This window comes from Protopterus annectens, chromosome 7.part0 (genome assembly GCF_019279795.1).
Source record: "Protopterus annectens isolate FY-2018-M chromosome 7.part0, PAN1.0, whole genome shotgun sequence".
Classification (NCBI taxonomy): Eukaryota; Metazoa; Chordata; order Ceratodontiformes; family Protopteridae; genus Protopterus; species Protopterus annectens.
In genome coordinates this window covers 880,008,991-880,033,823 of record NC_056739.1, presented here as the reverse complement: position 1 = coordinate 880,033,823, position 24,833 = coordinate 880,008,991, and the positions used below count along the sequence as shown (strand labels likewise).

At 38.7% G+C, this 24,833-nt stretch overlaps 1 protein-coding gene across 1 annotated transcript in view; it reads left to right on the top strand.

The window, feature by feature from the left end:
* Nucleotides 1–24,833, top strand: part of SCG3 (secretogranin III) — a 223,921-nt gene that overhangs the window by 82,889 nt on the left and 116,199 nt on the right. The window contains exons 7-10 of the mRNA XM_044077455.1: nucleotides 5,546–5,732; nucleotides 12,517–12,633; nucleotides 17,495–17,575; nucleotides 18,249–18,380. Coding sequence (XP_043933390.1) covers nucleotides 5,546–5,732; nucleotides 12,517–12,633; nucleotides 17,495–17,575; nucleotides 18,249–18,380 — 517 coding nt within the window. The remainder of the gene's footprint in view (nucleotides 1–5,545; nucleotides 5,733–12,516; nucleotides 12,634–17,494; nucleotides 17,576–18,248; nucleotides 18,381–24,833) is intronic.

The following is a 24,833-nucleotide window of genomic DNA, read 5'->3' as shown; positions in this document are numbered from 1 at the left end:
ATTGCGTTTAGGTAAGACCAGAAAATTACATCATATTGTTTTAATATAAATGGCAACAAATGAGTTAGATGAATTATGGCATTGAAGAGCCTATTCAGGGTGAAACCATTGTTTGTCATGTGGATTGTCTGCTATGTCTCGATTATACTAGTTATTTCCAGATGGACGGAGCCTCGGTAAAAGGAATATAAAGTGTTGAGTGCTGGAACAGTTTATTTGGAAGAATTGTATATAAATATATGTGTGTGCATGTGTGTGTGTGTGTGTGTGTGTGTGTGTGTGTGTGTGTGTGTGTGTGTGTGTGTATATATATATATATATATATATATATATATATATATGTATGTGTGTGTGTATGCAGACATATATGCACACACACACATATACAAATATGTCTGAAAAATTCTGAGCTGTAGAATGTAAGTGCTCTTTGGAGTTATATATTAAAAGTTTTGCAGGCTTTTATTTAAAGGAATTCACAAAATGTGTCTTTCTTTGTTTAAGTCACATACAATAATTTCCAAGTATTTGTATACCTAATCATGACATATGTCTGTGCATATGTATAGCACACAGCCGGTAATGTGTGGATATCTTGTTTCCTGTACCATTTTACTGTTATAAGTTGATATCCATACCCTATCAAGTAACACACGTCTGTTTGTTTGAAACATAAGTAGACTCCAATTGGTAGGCATCAATACTTTAATGAAGGCCATTCCTGCTGCAGCATTGTCCTTGCAGAACTTTCCAGTAAAATGCAATGCCATGATGTAAGCTTTGTGACAAGCAGGAATCAATAATATGCAAATAGCCACTGTAGTCAAGAACAGGGAATGAGGTGGTATAGCATACATCTTTGAACAACGTTCCAGACTACTGGGTTAAAATATTACTGCATGTTACATGGACTACAGACATGAGGGTCACTGGTGAGCAGCATGCCCAGTTAACACAGACCCTATACAGACATTAGTAACCAGTATTTTAATAATGAAATAAAACTCTCTGTGCTATTCCATGGACTGGGTTTGTTAGAGGACAGGGCAGCTAGTAATACTGCATTTTCATACAATTCATACATACACAATCCACAAACTGCAGTTTCTGCCTATTTAACCATCTGTCTTGCAGTCAGGACTAGCACATCACATCCCTACCATATGCTATCCACATTTTAGCAGAATCGTGTTACGGCACAACACCATGACAAAAAACAAACAGCAGTAGCAGGACAATTTAATTATTGGTGTGCCACTTATTGCCAATGTTTCATCCTAAACATGTTTTGCTCCTTTCCTATCATGAAACAGTACAAGAAGAGAACCCTGTACTGGTGTTCTACATCTGAACTCTCAATACAGGGTTTCTTGTGCTTACGGTGTTGTACCAACTGTCTGGACAGCTTACACTGCAGGGTTGGAGTTTGCGTGTCCCCTGAAGTCTAGTACCTCCACAGATGGATGCAGACAGTAAAGATATGGTTTTCATTGTACTGTAAAACCACCTTTATAATATTCTAGATAGCTAGCTGGGCTGGCCGACTCTTAGGACCCAGGAGGACGGAATCATTGAGACCACCTCCAAAAGGAGTCCAGTCACCAGTGGAGTCCCCCAGGACTCTGTGCTAGTCACATTCTTCTTTGGCGTTAACTTCTCAGATGTCAAAGGAAGTGTCAAAGGCCCCCCAAATGATTGCAAACTGGGAGCAGTCATTGAAACCCCCCGAGATGAGAACACCCTTCATGAAGGTCTAACACAGACAAATGCTTGGTGGAAATGCCATGGCTAAAAACGCAATACCAGGAAATGCATTATAGTACCTTTTGGGAAGCTCGCCACCCCAGGTAACTACATCATCAATAGAACACCTCTAAAAGTTGATTCACTAGTCAGGATCTGGGAACCCATGTAGCTAGTAACCTGACTTTCAACCAATATGTGTCCAAGTCAGTAAGAAAATCCTTCTATGTTGCTCATCTTATAAGCAAGGACACATATAGGTTGAAAGCCAGGTTACTAACCTGACTTTCAACAAATTTGTGTCAAGTCAGTAAGAAAATCCTTCTATGTTGCTCATCTTATAAGCAAAGACATGGCAACTAGGTCCAGAGAGGTCATCATACCACTGTACTCAGCCATCATCAGACCCCATCATAGAATATAATGCCCCCTTTGGTATATACCTAACCAGACACATGTAGCAACTGGACTGTCCACAAAGGCTCCTTACAAAAAGAATACAGACAGTAATCACAATGCCCTACACTGATCACCTCAAAGCCCTGTTTCTTTACTCAGTATCATACAAACTTCTGAGAGGTGATCTTTGCCTGGTATACAAAGCATGGCTGGACCCCGTTTTAATGAACCTTTTGCAAATCCACAAAGCAAACAGCATCAGAACTACTAGATTAAATTACCTAATTTGTGATTATGACATAAATAAGCATGTTGGAGAGACAGATTTGTTTCTCATAGAGTTCCCATTCTCTGGAACAGGCTCCCCATCCATGTGAAGCAGACTTCCTCCCTGTCCCTATTTAAGTGCAACTTGGACCAATAGATGGGTAATCAGAAATTCACCCCAGTCTGGCATCTATGTCTCTGATGGATAGAGGTAGTCAGTAAATCACCCCCTATATGAATTAAGTGTTCACATTTCAGTTGCATGGCTAGGCTTATAAGGGCCCTAGTGGTCGTTATGCTAGTATAAACCTATGAACCTATGATCTGCCAACTTCTGCACAACATAGGACTGCAGTACACCATGTGCAGTACGCCTGCCTGTGATTCAGCTCACCATTGTGTACGAGAGGTTTTGGCACCATAACAGCTCCAGCATGCAACAGATTTGGTCTAATTTTGGCCTTTCTGAATCCCACCCCATTCCAAAAGCTCTTTTAACATAACTGAGGCTGGCACACCTTGCAACAGTGCTCATTTTGATAAATAAGATCTAAATAAATAAAGTAATCTTTTGTTGTTGCTTAAAACCAAGTCACACAAATCATATGAAAAAAAGTAACACATTCACAAAAATCGAGTGTATGATAAAAATAGCAGATAGCATATCAAAATAAGCATAATGTTTCTAAATACCGTATACAACTCACAGTAGACAAATATACTGTTTTAAAGTAGCGGTACTCCTGAAAGTAGATACAATTCTTACAAATTAAAAAGAAAACTTCGAAAGATACTAATGATAATTATTGCTGCTGGTACGGGTTAAATAGAATTTACCTACATGGGTTTATACCGCACTACCTGGACTTCATCTTCATGGTCTAACTTTAGCACTCCTGGGTACATTCTTTACAACCCACACCCCCAACATTGACTAATGCTTAAATATTTGCTCAGCAGTGGAGATGGAAGTCAGTGCAGCATTAGCTATAAAACATATATACCTGATCAGTAGTCCATGTGATTAAAGTGACTTTGTGTTTCATTCTGTACTTCTCATTTGCTATTGGTTCTTGCATTTCCTTACAGAAAGTGCCAGAACTGCTTTTCTTCACTCGTGTCTGACATGGAAACTATTTACTCCAGACATTGCCTTTCACTTTCTCATAAACTATATATTAAACAATATACATATACCTCCAGAGAAAATGCATCTGATCCCAAATCAAACAGCCAGCACCAAATGGGGAAAAAAATTAACCTTTATTAGTAGACAGACCGGTTTCGGCCCACACAAACCATAAAATGCATCTGATGCCATGATTCTGGTAGGACCTTGCGTCAAAAAATATATCAATGAAAAAATCCTTCTGTATGGTTTCCCAACGAATTCTGTGGAGATGCATTATTCAACATTGCAGTCCAAGCTCAAAAAGTGATTTATCACCGTTAATATCTCACCACTAGTAAGCAATACCCTTTTGCCTTAATAAACTCATTCAACCTTTCTGTGGAAACACAAGTAATCAGGTTCAGATTTACTATTACTCTATTGCTTCATACTTTTGTATTTATTTCCTCATTTACATGTTTTCCCCACTCTCTCCTACTTCGCTGCTTACTGTAATACTCAAAGCTGCCTTTTCCTGTCCTCTCTATGTAGCTACCCCACCGCATTTTCCCCGTCATATCTAAATATTCCTAACTTGACTCCCCATCTCTATTTCAACACATAAATGCACTACCTATACCAGCTAGTGTAGGGCAATCTACTACCTATACCAACTAGCATAGTGTACTCTGCTACCTATACCAACTAGCATAGTGTAATATACTACCTATACCAACTAGCATAGTGTAACATACTACTTATATCAACTAGCATAGTGTAATGTACTACCTATACTAATGAGTGTAGTATAATGTACTACCCATACCAACTAGCATAGTGTACTCTACTACCTATACCAACTAGAGTAGTATAATGTACTTTCTATACCAACTAGCGTAGTGTAACGTACTACCTATACCAACTAGCACAGTGTAACATACTACCTGTACTAACTAGTGTAGTGTAATGTACTAACTATACCAACTAGCTTAGTGTAATGTACTACTTATACCAACTAGCATAGTGTACTCTACTACCTATTCCAACTAGCGTAGTGTAATGCACTACCTATACTAATGAGTGTAGTGTAATGTTCCACCTATACCAACTAGTGTAGTGTAATGTACTACCTATACCAACTAGCGTGGTGTAATGTACGACCTATACCAACTAGTGTAGTGTAATGTACTAACTATTACCACTAGCATAGTGTAATGTACTACTGATACCAACTAGCGTAGTGTAATGTACTACCTATACCAACTACCGTAGCGTAATGTACTACCTATACCAACTAGCATAGTGTAATGTACTACCAATACCAACTAGCGTAGTGTAATGTACTACCTATACCAACTAGCATAGTGTAATGTACTACCTATACCAACTAGCGTAGTGTAATGTACTACCTATACCAACTAGCATAGTGTAATGTGCTACTAATACCAACTAGCGTAGTGTAATGTACTACCTATACCAACTAGCGTAGTGTAAGGTACTACCTATACCAACTAGCATAGTGTAATGTACTACTAATACCAACTAGCATAGTGTAATGTACTACACCAACTATATGTAACAGTTATTCTTGCAAGAAAGAACATTTTACCAATCACAGTACTAGAAATATTTATTCTACCAAAGTTGTTGCACTTGACTGAATTGCTTTTGTTTTTTTCTGCTTTTTCACCATTGTATATACACTGTATTTGCTAATTCTAATGTGTAATCCTTCTGTCCGTAGTCGTTTACTCCTTGTCTGTTGCAGTGTACAAGGCCTGCCGCATGCTTCATACGGGTTACTTTATCTGTGCACTTACCTGGTAAACAGAGTTAAAAATAAACACAAAATAATGTAGTTATTCCCCCAGAATAATCAAAATAATTGAAAATATGAATATGTACTGCTTTTTTGTCATTATAGTATGCCATTTATCTCTAAAGATTGAGTGGTTATTAAAAATATCTGTTGCTAGACTTCACTGTGTAGAACAATTATTAATATTTAATATTTATTTTAAACAGCTTTTGCAAAAACCCAGAAAGGACAGCCCAAATGAATCAGTGAAAAAAAGTACTGATGTTGCGGTAGCAAATGTCCAAGCTTCTCCAGGACAAGCAGATGGAAGAAATCAGCTTACAACTCAAGAGGACCTGGACGAGCTTCAGTATTTTCCAAATTTCTATAATTTACTAAAAAGTTTGAATTCAGGTAAGATCTGCTTAAAGTGTCTACAGAGATCATGTGTAACAAGAATCAAACAAAGGAGACATTTGTCAATCAATGCCAGAAGTATAATTGCATAAAAGTGACAGTATGCCAGCGCAGGGATACGCTGTCTGCCTGTACCACTGACCACTAACAGTCCAAGTTATTGTAGTAGCCTGGGTGCCAGAACATTCCGCTGAGAATAGTTGAGCAGCCAGTGGCTACTCTTACTGCAAAACAAACACACCCTTAGAATCATCATCGGATACTATGCAGCAGACCTGATGGAGGTTGAGGGATATAGGGAATCAGAATTTTTTTAAAGATAGGTGGCATGCAGTTCATATAACATTCTATAAGTGATTTCTAAGATTTTAAATGGGTATGGCCACCAAATGAAACACGTCCAATCTCCAGAAATAAGAGAAATGTAACTGGCATGCAGAACTCCAATCAGAAGATGAGCTGCAGAGGTCCAGGTAGTTGTCCAGGTGGCCTTGGTCAATATAATTTATCCCAAAGAAGAGTACTTTTGAGTAGTCCAAACTGTAAGATATGAATAAGCAATCAAAAAACTCATATGAAGGTTGAGATGTTTGATCCTGGAAATGTTTCCACAATGGGAATAAGAAGATTTCACCATAGCTGCTACCTGGTCATTAAGTGTCAATGGGCTGTCTAGGAACACACCAAGACCTCAGACCTTAGAAGTAAACTTCAGCCTTTTACTGCTATAAAATCTAGGGTAATAGATATGCAGTGTGCAAAGATTACAAAGTAGGATGCACCAGTATAGCCTCTGACATATAGGCTCAAAGGTACTTATTGGGCTATTGATCTGTGAGAATTTTAAGAAGCCTAGCCTTACATTCCTGTAGTATTTTTAGTCCTTATATTTTGCACACAAATAAATCAGAGGAGAGCAGGAAAAGAATGTGTGGGGGCATTTAGATGTTGCCCCTATTTATGAGGGACATTGGTGCTACACCAGTGGTGAATTTGTGGTTTCACATCTATTCATCCAAATTCCATTTAAATAGAGTAAGAGAGGTACTTCACTTTATGTGGCGTGGAAGACAGTTTCATAGAAGAGGCATTCTCTGTGATACATACCTGTTACATACCTGATACATATCTGTTCACCTGACACATTTTATTTATGTTGCAAAAGAGACTGAGATCCCTTATGCGTGTGTTCATGCTAGCAATGGACTTGTGAATGTGTAATAGGTCTGACAAGATAGGGTTTGTTGAATCTGTATGATACTGAAAAGAGGGACAAGGTTTTGACTTAGTTTACAGTTTTTATGATATAAGCCCTTCATTTTTTAGTAAGAAAGCATTATAGTTGCTCCAGTTCGATGAGTGTTTTGACAGGTACATACTGAATGGGGCATTATATTCAGGGATTGGCCAGATGGAAGTTCAGTAAAGTGGAATAATTACATCACTGGACCTGGACACCATACCTTTAGATATAAGCTGTTTGATAAAAAAGGACTTCCTTACCATACTGGATGTGTGGTGATCAAAGGGCAGTTTGCTATTGAATATAAGTTCCCATATCCCTAACTATGGGATCAACTTTAAGGAATGTTGTCAATGGGATAGTTACAAGGGAAGTCATGTATGTTGAAGGAGACAGTTATACATTTCTTGGCAATGGTTTTCACGCCAACTATTTGTTTGAGAACGGCCCTCTTGGGGATTTTGGTGCCCTTTGGGTTGTTTATGATGGCACAAAGTTTACAGAGGAGAATTTGAGGCTGCCCATCCAATTATCTAGGTTTACCTTGAAAGTGACAAGGGTACTGTTCTGCTGATATGTAGAGGAAGTTTAATCCAGAGGTGGGTAATGTCTTCACGTATGAATCTATAATGACAGTATATCTTATTCATTTTCCTTTAAGTGGGTATTTGAGGTACCATATGCTTTGTGAAGGAATAGGAGATCAAAGAGGGTTAGATCTTTTATGGCTTGAAAGACTAGACACAGCTCCCCATGAAGGAGTCTATAAAAGACTGAGTAGAGAAAGAAAGCACATTTGGGCTGCTTTGGCTTCTTTTCTGATGTCCTTATTTCTTCCTCTGTCCTACAGTATGCATCTATTTCTTGGCTGGACATTCTCATTTACTATTGCCTTCTTCTTGTCTCACCCAAACCTTCCTCACCAAAATGCCTTCTGCTTTCGTACACATGTGACTGGGGTACTGCTGTCTGCACAAACTGAATTTCTCTGTAGTTATGCCTACTTTGGCATCTGCTCTGCTCTCCTTATTTCTTCAAATGTCACACACTGGGCATCCTACCACCCATCTTAAGCACTTCATCTCCATCACCTTAAGCTTCATCTTCAACTGTCACACACTGGGCATCCTACCACCCATCTCAGGCACTTCATCTCCATCACCTTAAGCTTCATCTTCAACTGTCACACATTGGGCATCCTGCCACCCATCTCAGGCACTTCATCTCCATCCTTAAACTTCATCTTCAACTGTCAAACATTGGGCATCCTACCACCCATCTCAGCCACTTCATCTCCATCACCTTAAGCTTCATCATCAACTGTCACACATTGGGCATCCTACCACCCATCTCAGGCACTTCATCTCCATCACCTTAATCTTCATCTTCAACTGTCACACATTGGGCATCCAACCACCCATCTCAGTGTCTTCATCTCCATCACCTTAAGCTTCATCTTCAACTGTCACACATTGGGCATCCTACCACCCATCTCAGGCACTTCATCTCCATCATCTTAACCTTCATCTTCAACTGTCACACATTGGGCATCCTACCACCCATCTCAAGCACTTCATCTCCATCACCTTAAGCTTCACCTTCAACTGTCATACATTGGTCATCCTACCACCCATCTCAGCCACTTCATCTCCATCACCTTAAGCTTCATCTTCAACTGTCACACACTGGGCATCCTACCACCCATCTCAGCCACTTCATCTCCATCACCTTAAGCTTCATCTTCAACTGTCACACATTGGGCATCCTACCACCCATCTCAGGCACTTTGTCTCCATCACCTTAAGCTTCATCTTCAACTGTCACACATATTGGGCATCCTACCACCCATCTCAGGCATTTCATCTCCATCACCTTAAGCTTCATCAAATGCATTGCCTTCACTTCTCAGTTTCTATGCCACACAGAAGCATCAGTCACATCACTCTTTTGTACACCTCACTTTTTAGCTTGTTTAACATTTATATCACACACTACCCCCAACACTCTGAACCATTTGGCTACAGCACCCTCTGATTCTAGCTTTAGTCTCTTTATTTGGACTTCCTTTCTCCTTAACCACCTCACTCAGATACTTTCTGCTGTTAACCTGTTCCATTATTTTACCCTCTATCTCAATTTTCGATTTCGCATTTCACCCATTTATTGCCATGACAACTGCCTTGTCTGTACTCATTTTAATCCTATGTGCCTTCAGTTTTGCATTCCATTCCCCTATCATTGTCCCTGCTTAGAGTCTGCCTGTAATGCTGTATCAGTTGCATCTCTGTTGATCTGTTCCCCCAACCTATTTGCTAATGTAGTCAATGCATGAACAGCACTGAGCTCAAAGCTGTACCTTCATACACACCCACTTCCAGAGGTAGCCCTGTGTGAGACCAAACACTGTTCGTACTTGTATCACTGGGTCCTTAGGTGTAGTTTGTAATAATTCTAGCAATGTTTCTTGGACTTCAAACCATTTCAGGACTGCCCATATCACCTTTCTGGTGACATCATCATACACTTTTTCCAAGAATAGGAATGCCCAGTTGGACTCTTTCTTCATCCCCAACTTATTCCCTGCTGCCTGACTCACTGCAAACATTGAGTCAATTGTGCTGCATCTCTATCTGAATCCTAACTGCTCATCTCCCATTTTACTTTCTACTACTTTGTGTTTTTGTTCATAATTCACCATATCCAGGACTTTCATGCAGTGTGACAAGATTTTGATGCCTCTGTACAGCCACTAGCTGTGAATGTCCCCTTTGTTCACGTACACCTGCACTAGAATGCTTATTCTGTAGTTGTCTGGCTTATATGTTTCTTCATGTATCATGATGGGTAGCCTCAGGTGCCACTTTTCTCCTATTCAACCAAATATTTTGAGCATATCTACCATTACTTCATCTGAGCCTGCTTTTTTCCCTGACTTCATGTTTTTAGGACTGTTCTTAATTCTTATAGGGTATGTTCTTTTTTATTTCTTTTTCATAGTAGGCTGTGCATGGGCTGCTGCAGCATATGTGGGGTTTTCTTCAATCAGAAACTGCAGGAGGGATTCCTTCCATCTGCCTTTGATGTCCCCTGGATTGGTGAGCAGATTATTGCTGGCATCCTTTATGAATGGTAATGGATGACTATCTTCTTTATCTTTGTGTCTTTACATTGTTCAGTTTGAAAGACACTTTCCAGAAGCTGACAGAGTTTGTCAGACACCTCATTCTCTGCCATTGCATCTGCTGTCTTAGACTCTTTTTTATCCAACCAGTATTCTTTCTTAGCTGGGTTCATCTTTTCTATCTTTCAGTTATTCCTATGGTCCTTCTTTCTTTTAATAACTTCCTGGTCTGCTGCATGCCACCACCAGCTTTCCTTATGTACCTTATTTCCATATCTGGAATATAATCTTTTATTCCTTATCACCAAGGGACCACTCAGTACCTGTAGTTGGGAGGTATCAGAGTTTCAAGATCCAGACATAGACAGACAAGGACTGAGGCAACCATGAAAAGTCATACAAGAATACAATTTATAGAAGTCATTCCTCAGGAACCTTTCCAAGAAAATGAAGGTTATAAACAGTCCAGTAATACCTCATTGTACACGCATCTAATGAATAATTCATATGGACAGGAAGAATGAATGCCTCCTTAAGAATCAGTCAGAAAGATCCTATCCTCTTACGCTCATGTAAGAGCACAGAGTTTTAAGAATAACTGGGCCTAGAGATTTTAGACAAGGTATAATCAGCTTAGTAGGTCCAGGATCCAATCCATAGGTAGTATGTCTTAAGGTTTAAAAACTGCCTTTGTGGTCTTATCGTCATCAGCACAGCCGGTAAACGTTAGGAGTATCGATGATCAGACCACTGCCTTGCTCAGTGGCTATTTCTATCTGTGAAGAAAGGGCAAATATAAGTGAAGTCATCATATTACCAAACAAGCTGAGATACACAGTTTTGGATAGTCCAAAAGAGATGTTACAGTAGGTTTGATGATGTGGAGAGCTTCAGATATAAAAAAGTTATGGAACTGGTTCAGTACAGGCAGTAAGACATCAACTATTACAGTCTACAAACTTATGTACTGTATCAGCTGAACTCATCTTATTTCACTTTCTTGGATTGTGCACCAGGCCAAAGTAAATCAGATACTGATGGCCATGGATGGGCAAAGACACCTACCACCAGACTATGCATGACACGATACTTCCGGAACACCAAGTTGAGAGTATTGTGACTATTATGGATAACAGTGAAAATTTCCTGAGCAAAACCAAAATTCTCCACAAACTAGAGAATGCCTGTGGAAACCTCATTAGGAAACACCGCAAACTAGATACTAAATTTACCAAAAGCTGGGCAATCAAACCCATCATAAATTCTTCTAATGCTGTCCCCACCTGGTTGATGGTACATGTGGAAAAACCTGAAATTTGTTCCTGTCCCAATGACAAATTCAAGTAAGATGTGGTCTTTTGCATTTCTTGATGAGGAAAACAAAAAAGCAGCATGTAAAGAAAAAAATCAGCAGTTATTGTCAACCCACAAATAATTAACTATTTATTAGACACTTATACTTTACAAGATTGCAAGGTTCTACAGAGTCTATAGATGTACTTGTTATTGCATGTGTGTGTGTGTGTGTGTGTGTGTGTGTGTGTGTGTGTGTGTGTGTGTGTGTGTGTGTGTGTGTGTGTGTGTGTGTGTGTGTGTGTGTGTGTGTGTGTGTGTGTGTGTGTGTGTGCATGTGTGCGTGTGCGTGTGTGTGCGTGTGTGCATGTGTTTGTGTGCGCACATGCGTCTGTGTGTATGTCTTGCAAAGGACTGGAATCTCAGCTAGCATTAGTCCCTCTGGCTTACATCTACTTGTGAATCTTTGCTTCCCTGTTACCCTGAAGGGGCTAAGGTGGGTATCAGAAAAATGGCTAAAAAATTAAATAGTGTGCTAGCAGGTTTGTAATGTTGTCAATGTTAACAGACATGTTTTTCAAAGCATGTTTCCTTGTCAGCATTTTTATTTTTTAAATGGTCCTATTTCTGAATATGAAGAATTATGCCCTTGCTGTATTCGCTGGATCTACGTCAGTTTGGAGCTAATGGCATCGTGTTTACAATCTGTGATATATGATTGGGCAGAATGCCTGCTACAGAACCACATCCATTCGCTTCATTAGAGCAGGCAGCAAGCTGCTGACAAGAGACTAGTTTTGTGCTGGTTCATTAATCGCTGCATCTGTACACTGGAGGGATGGCATAGGGTAAGAAGGGATCAGAGATCGACACTACCGATACTACAATATGGATAGTATAAAATGTATTGGGGGATGCAGCCATCTACACTTTCATTTCTTTTCTTTTATATTTTATTTTTAAACAGGATTACTTACTTTCAACCTAAAAGATGTGCTTAAAGCATCACCTTACTCCATTTGTGCATAGCTGGTTTACACTGTAGTACTGATATTCTTCGCTAGTGTAGCTACCACGAAAATTAATTCGTAGCCATTTTAATTTCCTTTTTCTTTCCTTCATAGAGAAAGACATGAAAGAAAAGGAGACACTGATCACAATAATGAAGACATTGATAGATTTTGTGAAGATGATGGTTAAATATGGGACAATCACACCAGAAGAAGGAGTTACATATTTAGGTAAGATTTCAATTTTATGATTATGCAATGCATGTAATACAAATATTTATGCCACAGGGTCTAGTGACTGTAAAGCTTTTCCAATAATTCAGTTTCTGTGTCATTATCTTTTAGGTAATCCATTAAAAATTTATGTTATACATACTCAGATCCTTCAGCTTTAATTTAAGGTTTTATGTTGTAGACATTATATGTTAAGAAACTTACCAGCAATCTATGAATCAGATACAAGTAATTCTGAAACTGTTGATGTTTTCTTGGAGTATGTTTTCAATTAAATTAGTGTGGTTGGGGAAATGGCTTCAAGAAAGAATTCAACAAACTTGACTGTTTTGTAACTGGCTCAGATACCTAGAAAATCCAGCAGTCACCTGTGTTAAGACTGAAAAAATACAGTGCCATCAATAACAAAATTCCTCTAAATGATGTATAGTGTATACTAGTATAGGTGCTTATCAAGCAAAGGGCTCTGTAAATGTAGTACTACGTGTCCACACACACACACACACACACACACACACACACACACACACACACACACACATGCACATGTATGTATGTATGTGTGTGTGTGTGTGTGTGTGTGTGTGTGTGTGTGTGTGTGTGTGTGTGTGTGTGCGTGTGTGTGTGTGTGTGTATATAGATAAATAGATGGATACATAGACAGATAGATAGATAGATAGATAGATAGATAGATAGATAGGTATACAGTAAACTCTCAGTTAACTGGCACCCATAGTGATTGGTATATGCCGGATAACTGTAGTTTCTGGTGTTTGAGACTTATTATTAAGAATAGTTACTTACTTACTTCTTACTTAATATTGAAAATCCAAAACATTGAAGACCACAGTACTGAACCTCATAGTGTTCGGCTGTTCTAAACTATTACATGTATCAAACTCACACACTTTCTCAAACAATTGTATAGTGTAGTTTAATGGAGCTCAAATATCTATAGAAAACCTACATTCTCAAACTCTTATTTGCATTTTACCAGCTGGCATCCAAGGCATCAGAAAAAGGCAGTTGTCAAAGGACAACTACTCTGTTTAGGCAGAAATGTATCAGAGTTGGAAGATTTTCACACAGAATATGAAGGATTAATGAATATATTTTTTAGAAGGGGCTACCCCAAAAGTTTTCTTAAAGAAATAAGGGATGAGGCAGTTACCAAGAGAGTTAATGGCACTTATGTACCTGTTTTAGGTACAAATAGAACAGAGGTAAGTGTCATTTTGGGGAACCAAGACAGGCCCATAGTTTATGACAAAAACAAACTTTTAATTTCCGCATATACTCTTGATAGTAACATAATAGCAAAGTGTTTAAATAAAAATTGGAAGCTTTTTTGCCAGACAAAGATATAGCTGAAAAAATAGGGGAAAGACCATGCATCATTTATAGGTTCATAGGATGATACTAGGATATTGGGCCAGAGGCCCTTATAAGCCTAGGCAAGAATTTCGCCCATGTTCCCTCAAAGTCAGCACATGTTTCCCCTGTTCAGCAGGGACACAAGTGGGATCACATGGTTATTTTTTCTGTTTCCCATCCAGTCGTCCAGTTTCCTTTTAAAGAGGGCTAGAGAGGTACTCTGCTTGACATGGAGAGGGAGTCTATTCCACAGATGGGGAAGTCTTTGGGACACAAATCTATCCCACCAACAAATTCTATTAATGTTACAGATTAGGTTAAGACCTTGCGTGTAGGTTGCATGAGTGGAGTTTGTCTTCCGGATATGCAGCAACTCCATCAAGGCTGGGTCTGAAATGGCCTTGTATGCCAGACACAGGTCACCTCAGAGCAGTCTGTATGAGACTGAGTAGAGAAACAGGGCTTTTAGCCTATCTGTATAGGATAGGTACTTGAGACCCTGAATCTTCCTGGTCAGGAACTTCTGTGGTCTCTCCAACTGCTGCATGTGCTTGGCAAGGTACAAGCCGAAGAGGACATTGTACTTGATAATGGGTCTGATAAGGGAGGAGTACAGGGATGTTATGACCTACTTGCTCCTGGATGAAATACCCTTATTTATGAGGTGGACCATGTAGAAAGCCTTCCATACAACGGAGGCAACATGGTGGTCAAAAGTCAGGTTGCTATCAACCTGGGTGCCTAAGTCCCTCACGACTGATTGCATGCTTAGTACGTTATTATTAATGTGATAATTAGTGGGGATGACATTTTCCCCAGAGGGGATAATGATGCATTTCTTGACACTCAGTTTGAGGCCATGCTTCTGGCATCAGTCATTAGTCAGGGTAAGGCCCTCTTGGAGGATATTCACATCACTAGGGGAATTTAAGACAACACCCAGCTTGCAGTCATCTGCAAACTTGGTCAGCCACAGACCACTGGATTTGGCTTGCACCTCAGAAAAGTATATCCCAAACAGTAGAGGCCCCAAGACTGATCCTTGGGGTACACCGCACATTACAGGTCTACTACTAGAGGTGGCTTCCCCTACTTTGACTGAGTGGGTTCTGTCAATGAGCCAGTTAGCTACCCATCTAGTAACATATGGGTTGATGCCTAGCTGAGAGAGATTATCTATTATGCCCAAGTGGGGAATAGTGTCAAAGGCTTTGTCTAGGTCAAGCTAGGTGATGTGCACCGTCTTCCCCTCGTCCATGGCTTTAGTGACTGTTTCAAAGAAGTCAACCAAATTTAACAGGCATGATCTCCCTTTTACAAAACCAAACTGTGTGTTGTGCACCATTTGGAGGTTGCCAATGTTCTTGTTTATAAGGTCCATGATAAAGCATTCAATGCCGATCAAGCTAGTTAGGCTGATGGGCCTATAATTGCCTGGGTCAGTGGATGCTTCACCTTTGTGTAGAGGGATGACAGTGGCTGCCCTCCATGCAGCTGGGATGAAGCCGGTGCTCAGGCTGTGGTTGAATAGGGTGTCTAATGGAGCTGAGAGCTCATGCCTGAGTTCATGTAGGATGCAGCCAAGGATATTATTGGGTCCCATGGAGACTGTATTTTTTGCCTTTGAGAGGGCATTAAGGACCTGCTCCCTGGTGATGAAGGGAGGAGGAGCAGGTTCTGGGGATGTCCTGGTTTACTGATGGGGGGACAGGGGGTGAAGTTTTCACTGAGCCTGTCTGGCAGCAGGTTGGCTATATCTATGGCATTTGTGTATGTGGTGTTATTGCCCACCATTTCAGAGCAGATTTGGGTACTGCCTTTGAGATTGCAGACGTATTTAAAGGAGGTCTTGTGATTGTCCTTGGTGGATGTAGCCAATTTGGACCCAAAGTTAGCCTTAGAGGATTTCACCAGTGACCTTATTTGCTTGTTCAGACAAAGGAGAGATTGTTTCCAACTTGGCACCTGCTCCTTCTTGGAGCTGGACAGCAATTTTTTCCTTCTATTTTAGAGTTTGTTTATTGCTGCTGTCCACCACTCAGGTTCATTCTTCCTTGAGGAAGATGATTTGGTCCTGTCTGGTATTGCTGAGTCCATACAGCTATGTAGGTGCTCATATAGTTTTTTTGCTGGAGGCTTGGACATTAGTGCTAATTCCATCTGAAGGAACGGTGGCTGTGAAGCCGCTTATGCCTACTGTGAGGAGATTCTAGTCAGCTTTGGAAATGTTTTTTCGTTTGACCCTGACAAAGGGGGGGGGGGGGCATCAGGGAAGATGCTTTATGGTCGGATTTTACCAAGAAGAGATAAAGCATTCAAAACGTATTTAGAGCATAATAAGGATATGAAGGTTAACAAAACAAAAACAAACATTTGCAGGGGACATTTAAATGCGATAAATGTTCCCAGTGTTCAAGCATTATTATCAGTGATATTTTTTGCATCAAAGGAGAAACCTACAAAATGAATGGCCACTTTTCATGTTATTCTAAACAGTTAGTTTATTTGGCAAAGTGTCATTTCTGCCCTGTATTTTATATTGGGAAGACCGCCAGGAAGTTAAAGGATTGTATTTATGAACACCTGTTACATATAAGAAAAGGAAAGACGATAAATGCTTTGTACAAGCATATAAATAATTTTAACACATTTTTTTGTTTTTTTAGTGATTGAACAAATACAAAATGACCCTCAAGGGTGGGTAATAAATGAATATTTGGACAAATATGATCTCAAATGACAACTTAGGTTGAATGTCATGAACCAGTCAGGGTTAAATGAGACTTGTTCCGTTAATTCATTTTTAAATTTAAATATTATAATGCTGTTTAAGTTTATGGAAAAATTAATTGTTAGCAGTTTTTAATGGCTGGCTGGAATCATGTGATTTTTAACATTTTGTATTTATGTGTCTTTTAACTTGTGTATGTAGTTCTGGTGAAGTTCCAAAAAGAAAATTCCTAAAAATGCCCTGGCTTAATAGAACTTACATGTTAATCAAAATGTGAAAAATAGATAACCAGTTTAAGACAGACACTGTTCACTAAATCAATAACCATAACAAGAGACATGACAGGCTCTTTAGCTCTGGCTGTGGAAGCTAAAATAATACTTGCGTAGATGCATCAAAAAGGCAAAGACTAGAGGATGAATATTGTATAACGTTATCACTTACATATTTTTGTTAGTTGCTGATGTCATTATCTGTGCCGTTTTTAGTTGCTGATGTCATCTGTGCCGTTTTTAGTTGCTGATGTCATTATCTGTGCCGTTTTTAGTTGCTGATGTCATCTGTGCCGTTTTTAGTTGCTGATGTCATTATCTGTGCCGTTTTTAGTTGCTGATGTCATTATCTGTGCCATTTTTGTCTGTATTACTCCATTATACTGAAATGGAACCTTTCAAACTTAATGTGTGTTTTTCTTAAATGTACTTAAAACCACACCCATTTGAGTAAGTCAAATATTTCATTTTGTTTTGGCAGAGAACTTGGATGCAATGATAGCTCTACAAACTAAGAATAAGCTTGGGAAACAGCTAGGGCCTTCCAGCAAGCAGTTATCAGGTAAAATATTGCTTATTTTTCACAGAACTTAGTTTAACTGTTAACATTATAACACTCGTCAAAATAAGTCAGGTTATGTGACAACCTACCCCACCTATACATGGGTTTGTGCATGCACATTCACAGGCATACAAAACACATACAGGCACTGTCCATGCCAGTTTTCACATTTGTTCTTGGTTTATGCTCTTTCAAAATTGCCATGGTTGACATAATTAAACTATGGCATGAATGAAAAAACTGAGCCATTAACTGTTTAGCTGGTGCTGTGTAAATCACATTTGTGCCTAAACATTTAAGAACAAAGATGCTTTATATACACCTCCCATGTAATGAAACCTGAGCATGTTACATGTATATATATATTATATATATATATATATATATATATATATATATATATATATATATATGTCTGTCGCCATATTTAAAGTGTTAGACTGTCGTTTTTTTCGCAGCTATAACTAACTGATATTTTTACTTTGAACTGTGTCTGAGCATTGACTAAAAATAATTCAGTGGATCAATGTACCTCTTCAATTAACATATAAAAAAGACAACTAAATAAAAACATGGAGAATGTTTGTTTTCTGTAACAGATGTTTCATCAAGATTATAAAAGACTTGTTATGTTTGCTTCAAATCACTGAATATAATTGTTTTCATGGATCAGTGGTAAAGAACAGCGAGGAAATGGACAGCACAAAAGAAGAGTCTGCTAAAATGGAGCAAGAATATGAAGCTCTTAAAGATACAACAAAGAAGGAAGGACAGAAAACACATCTAAAAGGCCCAAGCATGCAAGGTAGGGTCTCGTACTGTTCATTACATTAAGCTCACATTTTTAGTTAAAACTGCCATTACTGCCGGCGAGTATCAAACTGATAGTGATGCACTGAGTAGGTTACGTCATCCATAAAAGCCTACAGCAGGCATATTCAGTTACATTAAGATAGAAACTGGAGCATACAGAGTTACCATACATATATTTTCCTGACCAGGCCTAGTCAATGATGACAAATATGTGTGTGTGTGTGTGTGTGTGTGTGTGTGTGTGTGTGTGTGTGTGTGTGTGTGTGTGTGTGTGTGTGTGTGTGTGTGTGTGTGTGTGTGGTGTGTGTTTGTGTGTGTGTGTGTGTTTATGTATAGGTGGATACTCATGTATGCATGCATAAACACACACACGCGCGCACGCGCGCGCGCGCATATACGCACACATGCACACACGCACACACATATATAAATATGCCCCAAAGCACCTTTGGAATGTGTCTGTGACATGAAGCATTTTAAAATGTCTGTATTTTGCAGAGACCAACATTTGATACTGTACTGTTGAATTAAAAAGTGACCGGATAGAAGCCATTAATACCATATTGCTACTCTGCACTGACAAGCCCTATTTTGATATGCCTCATGTTGAGGAGGAGTCCCAAGTGGAGTAGTGACATTCCACATTGCATTTTATAGAAGAAGCAAAATGTATTATTTTAAAATAATTCCCCAAACAGAAATTGACATTGAAGTATTTTTCTGATGATAGATGTCACTTTTTTTCATTTTATCAGAGGGAGTATCAGCATAACACTGTTGTTAACAAACTCTTCTGAAATAGATGGACTACATTTCTCTTTTGAGAAGCCTCATGTTAGGATGTTGGGGAGTCCTTATTGGATCTGTATTGCACTTTACACTAAGTAAAAGTAATATCTTAAAACAATCCCAAAAAGCATCATTTGCCATTGTAGCACTTCTCTGACTGAAGTAGTTGCATTTCGTTTTGTTTTATGATGGATGTCAGAGAAGGTACTGGCAAGGCATAAATTGTCGTAAGATTCAGTGGCCTTAGAATATCTATGCATCTATAAATGTGTGAATGTATGAATCTAATCACTTACTTGTTTTTGCATTTATAGTTTTTTGAAAACAAGGGAAAAGAAACTTTAACGTGTCCAAAGTGCATGCAAGAAAAATACAAGCAGTGATTTGAGCTTCAAATTAATTATATAGATATCTTTAGCAGTGTACAGACAGCATTATTCACTCTAATGCATCTAACAAGTTGTTTCTTAGCTGATAATGTCTGCTACTTAACACGTTTCATGACTCTGTGCAGTTCATTAAAACCCTAATATTTCAACTTCTCCAGACGGTGTGCAGCCATCTGGAGAAATAAAAGTGTTACATGAAGTTTCCTAAGAAATGAGTAGTATATTTTCTGTGCCAGTACTGAGAACTATAACAGGAAACCATCAAAGTAACCCAAAATTCAAAATGTGTAAGTTTTTTTTGGGACATTGTTTGAAACTTAAATAATTGGGGGGGGGGGGCTAAATATTTTCTGCAGGGACCCTCCTGTGTCTCCTTATATTCCTTTAACTCATTCACCCCAACTCTGAAATATCACTACAGATTCCCTGAGCCCCAATCTTCCTCAATCTAGCACACAAAACAAAGCTGGTAATGTGTGATGAGCTGACTTTTGATATATATAAATGTTTTTCCAGTTGTAGACTTCTATTAGACCGTCAGATAACATACACAGTTTTCTAATTTAGAGGTTTAGGGAGCTGCAGAAACTTGCCATGAGTATGAATTCGTATGTTTCAGTCTAGTTCATGACTATAAACTGGTTCACTGATAATACTTTAGGCACTTTTTCAACCCCTACAAGAATATTGCGGCTGCCTTGATAGCATGTTGATTTCTTTTTTATCTCCTCAGTCAGACATGCTCCTTATCAAAGCCTGTTCCTGATTATAACACACCTATTGTTCTGCCTTAACTTCTTTCCCTATATGAATATGGATTTAGGGATGGAGATCTTGCTAATACCTGCTTGTACAGCTGGGGGCAGTTTCTTAATTCCATTCCATATGCCTCCTTGTATTGCTATCAGTGAGGCCATTCCATATTTTCCTATTAATTCATCTAGCACCCTGCCCATTATGATCTTTGCCTCTACAATCACACCTGCATCCCACTCTCCAGCAGAGATGCTACTTATGGGGGGGGGCATGTCCTTAGAACCTTAGAAACTCTCACTTTCACTTATCCTCTTCCCCAGGAGGAAGCAAGCAGGCGGAGTCTGTTATTCTCCCACTTCTGTGGCCCACCAATCTGAGTCATTAATTAATCCTGGGTCACCAGTGGTACAGATAGACACTGCTGCATATGGTGCTGGATTGAACTGGTTTCACTGAAGCCTGCCTGAAATAGGAGGTCTACTTATTGGATGTTGCCGGTAGCTGAAAAATAAACTTGCTTCAGAAAAGTTTTCTATTTAAGATAGTTTGTGGGTAGGTTTACCATCTACTTCCATAAATCCACATCCACACATGGAAAGAAGTTAGGGGAGGATGGTGCACCTGCCTTAAACAGTGGGCATTGTCTTTTGAGAATCAGCTTCTAGGGTAAACAGGTTAGTTTCCTGTTAACGGTTGATACCCACTTGCAGTTTCACATATTTCCTTATCTTTTCTCCATCCAGTTCACATTTGTTTTACAGATCATCAAAAGAAGAGGGTGGGTCTATAAATGGATCCATCTTGTGTCTTTTTTAACATTCAGCAGTAGTTATTTCCACTGTAGTCAATACTGGTGACTGTCTAGGTATCTCCTCAATAAAAGTCCATTGCCCTAGGGTCGTATATAGTGCTTATATAGGTACAATGTACTTTATCAGATAGTTTGCTCTGAGACGATTGGCTATGAATGAATTAATATGATACAAATGATTTTTTGAATGAGATAGTGTACATGATGGAAAGTTTTAGAATTGGCTTAACCAGTAAGACAGAATCGTAATTTAGTACTGCAGTGATCAGCCTAAAAATCCCTTACTACTTTTGCATTACAGCTATTTCATATGCATAGCAGCTAATACCCTAATATTTAAATATTAAAATATTTAAATTAATATGCAGTTAGAGCAATTTATGAAAACATAAAAGTGGATGAATACAAAATTCTCATTTTTGCAGCAAAATCAATGAATAAAGCAGACTCAGTCTACTTCTTAGTGTTGGTTTAAAATTTAAAGGTTCTAGAATTTCCTGTTAATGGGGTGAAATATTTCTATGCATTAAGGGATGCTTTTTAAGTTTGAAATTTATCTACCTCTCATAACTGCTGTTTTATTTCATTTACACAGTTAATATTTTGCATAGACAACTGCAGTGTTTATTTTGATCATCTTCCTTTCTGTAGAAGTTCTTGTTCAGCAAAAACTGTACCTTCTTTCACTGTCTATTTTGTTAAAACAAAACATAGTATTTCAGACATTCACTATGTGTGAACTGCAAAACTGATTACATTGGCAATAGTTATAAAAGAGTTTGTCGCTATCACTTCACTTAAGTCGCTAACCAGCTTTAGATAGTGGGTGAAATTTATATTGATACCCTAGTGAAGGACAAATGTTCTCTAACACAGAATTATTGTACAGATAAGACCTGGAAAAATATAAGTTCAGCACTTCATGGCAACATAACAAGCTGCTATGAAGTACAGACTGAATAAACCATATGACCTCCAGTGTGTGTGTGTGTGTGTGTGTGTGTGTGTGTGTGTGTGTGTGTGTGTGTGTGTGTGTGTGTGTGAGTGTGTATACGACCCTGTGCCTGTATATGCATGCACACACACTTGCACATGTATATGAACATTAAATAATTATATAACTAATATTTTGGAACCAAAATACTTCCTCCAACAGCAATTACATATTCTACAGTAAATTTGAAACACTAGGCAGGGGAGCTATTTTAAATAAAAAATATAGTATGTATAATAATAAAAAAATAGAAACGAATTTGACAAAGAGCCCATTATCTAAGTAGAATAATTCCCTCCTGGGTGGTAGTCATGAAGTAAATAATGGACTTCCTGTTTGATTTCTTCGGCCTACAGATGAATAATGTATCTGTGTGACAATCAAACTGTGCTGATTGGTAGCTTCATGTCCTTCTGAAAGAGTACTGTGGAGCATCATCTACATGTACTGAAATTTCCCAATTAACAAATCCCAAAGAAATAAAAAAAGTCTAAATAATCTGATAAATTATTTGGTGAAGTGTCTGTATTGTTAATGTGGCTTAGGCTTTGCACAGACTTAGCATCACTTTAGCTTATCTGCTTTGTATCAATTCAGACCTGATATTTGAAGACTACAGGAATCCAGAACAGTAAGAGTTTCTGAAAGGAATATATAATGTAGCAAACGTATCTCATCAGCCAAATAATTCACCAGAAATTATACAAATAGAAACCTTGTACGATAATATTATTGACATAAATATTCCTAAAGTTGCAACCAGCCATGAAGCTACAGTAACAGGAGTCCCTTAATAGACAATGTTGATTGTGTGGTGCATGTTTCAGCATATTAAAACATTTATTTTCAGTTGTTTTTCCACTGTGATAGCTAATAAGCAGGCTGCTTTAATGCGTCTGCAATGCATTGTGATCACGTAAAAAGACAGCATCTAACATTTGTGAAATTGCTCGGTAAAGCTGCTCTGTGACTATTTTTGATTTCTTGATTTATAGTCTTTTTTATGTTTTGATCTTATGTTATTGCAGTTTGCACTACTTTAAATTTGTTTTTTCTTAGAATTAAAAAAATCTTGGTTTGTGCTACTTAGCAGACATTTGTGTTGTATTTTTTGACTTTGAAGAGATTAACTATGCAAACTGTGGGAGAAGCTGAGAAGTAGTATATTTATTGGAGATCAGCAGAAGAGGACAAAGTTAAATCTGTTTGATATACCAGGTGAAGCTGTTCGGTGACCATTTTGGATTTTTCTCCAAGCTTAACCACCACCCCTTTTGTGGCTTTAAACCCTCTTACTCTTGTGCTGCACAATCCTTGTGTAAATTTGACTTTAGAAGAGCCTCTCATTCTTCTCTTATATATTCTTAGTGAATATTGAACACTTAAATATTATTAAACTATGTGCACTCTGAGAATTAACCCCCTTTACTAGCTTGATTTTAAAACTGACAACATCTAGAACTAGAATTAGTCTATTGACTGCTGGAGAGCCTATGAATTGTTTCTCAAGAAGCTAGCTTGGGAGCTATGCAGCTGTTTTACTCCTAATGAGAGAAGAAACGGAGAGACATTGATTCCTGGCATTCCTAAAAACTACCAGTCACTACAAGGTTACAAACTACTTCTCAGGAGCCATTTTGGGATTAGTACTTCTGATTATCACTTGGTGACAGAGGGAACAGAGGGATATTTATTTCTTGGCATTTCTGATTGGGCAGTTTGTGTGTGACTTTCCCAAGTGGTTTATTTATTGTTTAATTTAGAAACTGTTCAGTTAAATTTCCAACCATTGTGTGGCTCAGTGCTGTATTCTGCTGAGCTAATAAATGCACTATTCAGTGCATTGACCAAGAGAAGATTGCAACAAGCCTACAAACCCCTTCAGCATTATTCTAATAAATGTAGAACCTGTGACCCGCTCCTCAGGAGCCAACTTTTTACTGTTGCTACTGTTTTGCTGGTAATGACAGATGGAATAGAGGGACATTCATTCCTAATTGCATGCAGCTTCTCTAGTAGTAGAAATAAGCAAATCACTACAGCTTCTCATTCTTTATAACCCTTGCTTAATTCCTCCAACAAAACCTCCAGTAAAACCAGTACCACTCCTCCCATTATGGAGTGTATGGTGTTTTCATGTCTTCCCTTACCAGTTTACTAGCTCTCGGAGATGAAGCAGTGTAGCAACTGCTTCATGTTTACTAATAGTATCCATACACAAGATTTGTAAATACTTTGTTTGGAGACTTGTCTCTTGAAATCTGGTGTCAGTAAATAGAAGTACAATACTGTACTTGCACATTCTGAGGCTGTTAAAACCCCCCAGTGTAGCAAACTCCATCTACCCTCATACATGTCTCTGTCAAAATCTACTTTCGCATGTACCTCTATTACACATCACCAAAACTCTCAGCCTGCTCCCTTAAGGTCCCACAGACCTACACATAGTCACAAGGTCCTTATTAGTGATCATAGGATCATATGATTGCAGGAGGTTACTAGGATAATGGCCCTAGAGCCTTTTTAAGCCTAGCCATTCATGCCTCAAATTTCCCAATTATCGATCCCAAGGACTAGAATGGCTTTGGTATATGCCTGTGTCTTAGGGCATCTACAAGCTTCCCCCCTCTCCATAAGGGGCACGAGCAACAAGCCAGGGGTGAATCTGTGATTTCCCATTCATTGGTGCAAACTGCCTTTGAATAG